At 51.7% G+C, this 7388-nt stretch overlaps 1 protein-coding gene across 1 annotated transcript; it reads right to left on the reverse strand.

Moving 5' to 3' along the window:
* On the reverse strand, positions 1–6706 carry LOC128852688 (uncharacterized). Its single transcript, XM_054071531.1, has 3 exons — positions 6198–6706; positions 5874–6009; positions 1–336 (listed from the first exon to the last, which is right to left on the reverse strand). The coding sequence occupies exons 1-3, from the start codon at positions 6704–6706 to the stop codon at positions 241–243; spliced, it is 741 nt and encodes a 246-aa protein (XP_053927506.1). The 3' UTR covers positions 1–240.
* Positions 6707–7388: the final 682 nt, after the last annotated feature.

A 7388-nucleotide genomic window follows, 5' to 3' on the forward strand; every position in this document is an offset into this window, starting at 1 on the left:
TGCCCCGTGAGGTGCCCTATGCCCACATGCTCCGCCAGGAGCACAGGAGCTGGGATCACCTACCTGCGCTGCTGCAACACCAACGCAGGACCTTTTTAATAGCAAAAGAGCAATAGTGACGTACCTGGTAGCCGCCTGACCCCCAAAGCTGTCAGCTCTCAGCATGTACAAATTACTCACCCGTAGAGTGCACGGACTCCAGCCTTGATCCTGTCACTCACAGTCTCTTCTCCCTCATTTTCAGATGGCTCTAATGATGCTCACTTGGTGCTCCAGATTCAGGCAGCTCTCAATTAATCGCCACGCCGAACGCTGGGGCCAATGAATGTATTTCCTCTGCGAGATGGAGGAAGCCCTGTCATCTTTGTCCCTGCGCCACACATCGTGTTATAAGCCAGGCCCAGGGGTGATAACACCCAGGAGAGAGGGAGCAGGAGGGGAGATGTAGGGTCTGGGAGACAGAGAGCACAGCCTCTGAGACTGGCACAGGGCTGAGAGGGGAAAAATGAGGGGAACCCCAGAGCAAGGGAGCGCAGGACCCACTACGCCAGTTTACCTCAGAAAAGGCAATCTGCAGGGAGTGACTTAACACTTGTAAATTGAACCCAAGATGACCAATAGGCACGTGCAAAAGGTCTCTACCTGAGAGTAAACGTGACATATAACCACAAGGTTCACTGCAAGAGGCAAGTGGAGACGCAGAAGCTAAAGGGCCTCACCTCAGCCTATGGCAAGACCAGGCAGGAGATCGAGGAGATGCTGGACTTTGTGAGCATCTCCTGTCATCTGCTCAGTGCAGGTACCTGTGTGCTCTGCAGGAGCCCGTGTAGCTTTGTCCAGCAGTGGGTCTTCCTCTACCTCAGATTGGGGATCTGCAGAGGCTTCCTTTGTCACCGCTTGGATGGAAGGACCCAGAGAGGGAGGGTGTAGGCCATGCCCTGCTTGACATGGTTAACCCTTTCTCTGACCGGTTTGACCTCAGTTGTAGCAGCACACTTGTACTAAGGCCACCACAGACCATGGAGGATGTTTTGCTGCAGACCTGGGCTGGTGCCTTTCTGGAAACGCCCTGTGTGCCCCCATGCTCCCTGCAAAGCCAAGCTGCATTCCCAACACAGGCAGAGAGTGGATTTAAATAACAAAACATGACCAGCTGCCTTGCTTTTCTCTCTGCTTTTGTGGCTGCACACCCTCAGTCTGCCTGAAGGTAAACTCAGCCAAAGACATTGCTCCAGAGCTGCGGCATCGCTAAAGCAGAACTTTGATCAAGGCTCTTTGCTGGGACAAAGATCACAAGGGGGACACGTGAGGCCAAAAGCCAGAGGAAAAGGGTTTGATTGAGGAACACAGCTGGACAGAGCGCTCTCTGCAAGCAGGTAACAGCTGGGGTGGCATCATATTCATCTCAGAGAGGGAGAAAACCTGCCTCATCAAAGGCACTTTTCTTGCACTGCCACCATCGTTGTGTGTGTGACATCTCCATGATTTTATTGACATCAGCAGTGCTCAGTGCTGTCTGCAAAGTGACTCGGTAGTGCTAGCTCTCCCATTTATTTTCTCTGCAGGTCATCTCGTGGCTCTGCCAAATTATCGAGGTGGTTGGAAACTGCTGGGGCTGGTAAGGACCCTCAAGATCTCATACCACAACCCGTGGTGCACCCTGTCCTACAGGACGGCTGTCTTTATGAGTCTATACAATGCTAGGTAATTTGGAATATTCCTAAAGCCTCAGCTCCCAGAGTCCTAGTAGAATTAGCCAAGAAACTTGAATTTGTAGCCCCTGGAAGACCGTAGAGAAAAGCTTCTGGGCAAAAAAAAAAAACAGCTAGTAAATAAAATTTTTATATCAATCCCCTGGCATTTGCATTTGGATGCTCGATTTTTGAATACATGCTGCTGACGGCATCGATACAAGTTATAAAGACTTTGCAGTCTAAGCTCAGTCAACAAGCGCCTGACGAGACAGCCTGGAAAACAGCCTGTTCCCTGGCAGCACCGTGCTCTGAAGAGCCTCAGGAGCCTGCCCTTTCCCTGGAAAAAGCAGCCTGGCTTCTTAGCAGAGCCCCACAAAGAGCTGGGCTCACCAGGTAAGAGGGCACAGCCTGGGTGCGCACTAATGAGCGAGGAAGGCTATCGATCGTCCTCCGACAGCTCCCCCTCCACCAGTCGCCATCCCAGGTGGGCGGCGATGCCCTTTTGGAGGCACAGCTATGAAGTTTGTGATCAGCACGCATACCTTGAGCACGTCCCTCGCAAACAAGCTGACCTTTAGAGCTGGTTTCAGGTCATTAATTAGGCACGTTGCTTCTATGTTTATGCATCTACGGCATCGCTTCCAGCGGCGTGAGGGGAGCTACGACCACCCTCCCCTGCTGCCTCTTGGGGAGAGGGAGCTGAGAAACATTCGTGGGATCTCAGGGCAGCTCACAGCACGGAGTAAATCCCATACAGGGAGATAATCTCTAGAAAGAATCGCTATGGTAATAAGGCTGCAAAATGTGTGTTTTGAACAAGCAGCCCCAGGAATTGTTTATTTCCAGAAGAGCAGTGAGATTCTGGCTGGGAAAAATGTAACAAGAGCTGCTAAAGGACCAAGGGTTGCTTTTTGGACGGCCTGGTTCAGGGTTCCAGAAGCTTGACCAACCTAAGGCTAGCTCAAGGCTTTGCAGCATAGAGTCCTGAGGGGACTATACAAAATGCCAACTACCAGAACAAGGTGTCAAAATTATTTCTCGGCAGAACCATTCAAGAGCAGTTCTGTAACAAATGGACACAAGCCTTCAAAGGGGGGAGCCTTGGGCTAGGAGCTGTGGGTGCTCCACACCAGAGGTAAACAGTTTACTTTGGGTTAGGAGTGGTTTGCTCATTTGCGCTTATCTCAATATTTGCATATCCATGGCAGGAAGCCCTTATTATAGCTGTGAATTTTGATCATGTCAGTGGTTATATTTGAATAAATTAAAGCAGGGTTTCTTTCAGGAAGATTTGCTTTAGTCTCTGGATTCCATTGAGGGTAACGCACTGAAATCCCCTGGCTTGTGACACCTTATGGCCTGACGTCTGAATAGCCCTTCATGGCAGCTTTGAGTTGGCCAGGTTTCCTCCAAGCTTAGGACAAGCTGGTGTAGATCATAGAATCATATAACGGGTTGGGTTGGAAAGGAGCTTAAAGCCCCAGTTCCGTGGGCAGGGACACCTCGCACTGGATCAGCTTGCTCAAAGCCCCATCCAACCTGGCCTTGAACACCTCTAGGGATGGGGTATCCATGACTTCTCCGGGCAACCTGTGCCGGTGCCTCACCACCCTCACAGGAAAAATATTTCTTCCTAATATTTCATCTAAATCTCCCCTTTTTCAGCTTAAAACTGTTCCCCCTCATCCTATCCCTGCACTCCCTGATAAAGAGCCCCTACCCAGCTTTCCTGTAGCCCCTTTAAGTACTGGAAGACTGCTCTAAGATCTCCCCAGAGCCTTCCCTTCTCCAAGCTGAACAATCTAACTCTCTCAGCCTGACCTCATGTGGGAGGTGCTCCAGCCCTCCGGTAATTGTGCTTGGGATTGCCTCATTCCAGATGCGGAACCTTGCACTTGGACTTGTTGAACTTCATGTGGTTCACACAGGCCGACCTCTCAAACCTGTCAAAGTCCCTCTGGATGGCACCCAAGCCACACAAAAAAAAGCATTTCACTTTTTTCTGCGTTAAACCTAGAAGGAAAAGCACTGTAGGAGCTATCAGCGGGAAAGGCATAGACCTTCTGCAGGCAAACCTGGCCTTGTTGGGTGTACCATGGTCCCGCTGCAAAGTAATACAAAGCAATACAGCAAGCACGCCATCCTTTTCCAGGGATGTGTTTCAAATACAGTAATTCATATTTTCCTTATATTTTAAGAATTACTTTACAAAAAATAATAATAATCAGACGTGACTGGTCTGGCCGCTCTCCAACTGCTTTGGGACCTCTGACACTTTTCCTCCTGCACACACATTGAAACCCACAGCTCTTCCCTTCCCCTACTGCACGTGCAGGTTTGAGTTTTGCTCTTTCCATAGATCTCACAGCAACAGCTTCTGCCAAGCTGTGTTGTTCAACAGAGTTTGTCTGGACTCAGCTGGTGGATGTACTTTTCCGAGTTATTTGAATAAACCAGTAGGAAACAGATAGCTGCGACAGCGGTCTGTGCTAGCACCTAATCCCCGTGCAAGCAGGGACACTGCCACCATATCAGATGTTCAGAGGGGAAGGAAAGGTGGCACACTGAATATTACCTACTGTGGCAGCTCTTCACTACCCACCCCCCCATCTGCAGCGAGCTGGCTCAAACAAGCACAGGATGGACCCTATGTGACCACCTCTTCCTCTGGTGCTTTTTCTTTTGCAAACGGCCTGAAAGCTCTGCTCGCCTTTCCTCATGAGCTGGCGTTCGGGTTGCCTGTCCTGTTCAGCAGGATTTTAACTACCGAGTTTGATTGCACAGCCCTAAAACAACAGCCAAGAGAAACATTTCCACAATACAGATTATAGCCTGGCAGAGTCGGGAGTGGGGCTGAGACACGGGGCCTGCGCTCATGTGAGCCTCTGGCTAATTTATGCATTGTTTTTCCTCTTTTGCTTCTGTCACAGTGGCCTCTGCAACATTAAAGGCTCCTTTTGGCTCTGCAGGAAGAATGATGCACAACAAGAAGCCTCCCTGCCTGTCTGTATGCCGCTGGTCTTTTGCCCCTCGGGCACTTCAGACCTGGGGCAGAAGGGGAGAGAAATGTGCACTTTCTCTCTGTGACATCCATAAGTGCATTCGCTGATCTGTTTTGCTGTACTGAGCACAGGCAAGTGTGTTTCTATGCAGCTCAATTTTCTTAATCCAGTTCCCTAGCTGGGAATCTTTCCTCCTTGCTGCATCCTGCCAGAATGTGTGACCAGAACAAAACAGCTGTGGGGCCATCCCCCAATACAGTGGAGCAGCTCCATCCCGCTCCCCACGCTTCCCATCCTGCTGGCTCACAGGATGGATCCCCTTGAAATAGCCAATAAGGGCAGAAACATAGTAAGACACAAACCTAACAGACTATGGACCATCCCAGTACAGTTTAGGGGCCTTCTGTACCACGCAGCATCAGTCCCTCAGCTCAGGGAACTGACTCGCTGCCTCCCATAAAACCGCTTAGCGGGCTGTGATGGATTTTTCCATACGTGTAGGCTCATATAGCCAAAACACCATGAAAATACAGCCCGGTCCTTCCAGCCCTGGCCAGAGCAGAGGAAGGCAATGTCCTCCATCCTCTGGCACCGCTGCCTTCTGGAGGCTGCCCACACGCAGCCCTGCTCTGGTGGGCACTTTCTGATCCTCTCCAGCGGAAAGGCAGCCAGCTCCCAGCGATGCCCCAGCGAGCGATAACCTAGCCAGAAGCATTGCCTCCCGGTGCTACAGGGCAGCACCATCAGCCGTTCCAGGCAGCCACAAAAGGGACGGCTGTCCAAACCTGCACTGCAAGCAGAGCCAGTACAGAAGTGGCCCAAAGGGATTTTATAACCAGCTTTTCAGGAGAAGAGCAAGTAGTCCTGGGCACGTGGAGAGGTGCCCAGCCCGGTGTTCAGAGAGGAGAAAGGCTGGGCGCTGCTGTTTCCTTGTAACCTTCCCTAAATGAAACTAATCAAGTTTCTGCAGCTCAACAAGTTACCTTTCATCAGCAGAGACAGCAAAATACTCACTTTAAAGTATTTAATTTCCCAACTGGGAGAGGTTAACATTCAATTACTCAGCTGAGAAGTAACTCGTTCATTCAAGTTTCACTCCCTAGGGCCCAAGTGCGTCTCTGCCCTTTCCCTCCCCGTTCTTCACCAACTCTGTCTGAGACTGACACAGTGACGCTACCTCAGGGCCAGGGGCTGCGGTCAGCAGTATTCCTTCAATCCCTCTTGCGAAAGCAGCAGTGCCCCAGGGTGAGCTGGAACTCTGGTTCATTGCACATCCCCAGCAGCTCCTTTGGCTTCCAGGAAAGCAAACAGCTCTGAAAAGAGAGGGTCCAAGGGAAAGCAGCCAGGCAGGACTGAAGGCTGCAGTTGCCGCTTGGCAAGGTGTGGGTCTCCCAGAAGGTTCAGATCACCACGGGAGAGGGGTGTTGCATTATACGTGCCTTTGAAAACCCAGAACGCAGCAAGGTGCTATGACAGAAGACAGCTGTCCATCCACACTCACCTTAGGTAGCTTTGCTGCCTGTCTTTCACCCACTTTGTGTGCCTAAATGAATCCAGGTCGGCACTACTGGAGTTAAAAAGATCAAAGAGCCGGGATGGCGGCAGCAGTTCTTCAAGGCTGAGCTGTATAAAAGGTCCAGGACATAATTGCCTGAAATTGCCGGGTTCCCAGAAAGCAGAGCACGTCAGCGTGGTTTCACAGGGAGAGAGGCTGCCAGGGAGCGCAGCAAGACTTTCCCTGTTTTCCCTTATTTCACCATCTAGTGGCAAAAGCAAATAAAGCTGAGAAACCTTCCAGGAGCAGCTGCCGGCTCTGGAAGGAGACCTCTCTTTACACCAGCTTCTCCCAGTTACCTCACAGCTGCCTGGGCTGGGGACACAGAGGAGGACGCACTGGAGCATCCAGCACTCTGCAATCATGGTCCTGGATAAAGATTCCTCTGCACAGGCTGACTCCCACCCCAGGACCCTCTGCCCACTTCCCTCCACTGTGTCCCTGCTCTCCCCCATCCCGGCTGTAACCCACCGGCTGCTGGAGCTTCTCCCCACCACGCGCCAGTAACCACTTCCCACCCTCCTGCCTCTGCTCAAAACCACCTGGTTGGCCGCAGGGAAGCCCCAGCTCGCAGGGAGCAAAGACAGCTACAGAAAAGCAGCACAGATAAGGCAAACTCAGGTTTTCCACTAATCAAACCCAGCTTAGCTAAAGGCGCAGGCTGAGCTAAAGCCCCAGGAAAAGATGTCAAGGGGAGCAGAGTCCTTCCAACTTGAGGCTGTTCTTTCCTCATCTCCGCCAAACCATTAGCCATGGCTGCAGTGGGTGGAGGAGGAAGGTCATTGGAAAGGGACACAAATACCTTCAAGGAAAAAAGTTTACCACCATGGCCTGGTGTTAAGAGCACCTCAGGTGTTGAGGAGAGCTTGCCCTCAGCAGGCCTCCAGAGCTGCCTTCTCCCTCTGCTGTCCCTTTCCATCAGGCAATGCAAAATTGGACGTTTTCCCCAAGGCCAGGCCTTCTTCCCACACCGCAGCCACAATCTGCCCACTTGGATGTGGCGGGAAGGTTTACGAGAAGGAGGGAAGGAGCGCACACCTGCCTCTGCAGAGCAGAGCTTGCGCAGCAGGTGCAGCCCTGGCAGCAGGGTGAGGGGCTGCCCTGCCTCTGAACTCCAGCTGACAGACGGTCCAACGC

The sequence above is a fragment of the Cuculus canorus genome, chromosome 7, assembly GCF_017976375.1.
Source record: "Cuculus canorus isolate bCucCan1 chromosome 7, bCucCan1.pri, whole genome shotgun sequence".
Classification (NCBI taxonomy): Eukaryota; Metazoa; Chordata; class Aves; order Cuculiformes; family Cuculidae; genus Cuculus; species Cuculus canorus.

Coding starts and splice junctions, on each gene's coding strand:
- LOC128852688 (XM_054071531.1), bottom strand. CDS start 6,706: ATGGGGGAGAGCAGGGACACAGTGGAGGGAAGTGGGCAGAGGGTCCTG. Junction 6,010..6,197: donor AGGCAGCAAAGCTACCTAAG/GTGAGTGTGGAT, acceptor CTCTCTTTTCAG/AGCTGTTTGCTTTCCTGGAA. Junction 337..5,873: donor CCGCAGCCCCTGGCCCTGAG/GTAGCGTCACTG, acceptor TCCATCTCGCAG/AGGAAATACATTCATTGGCC.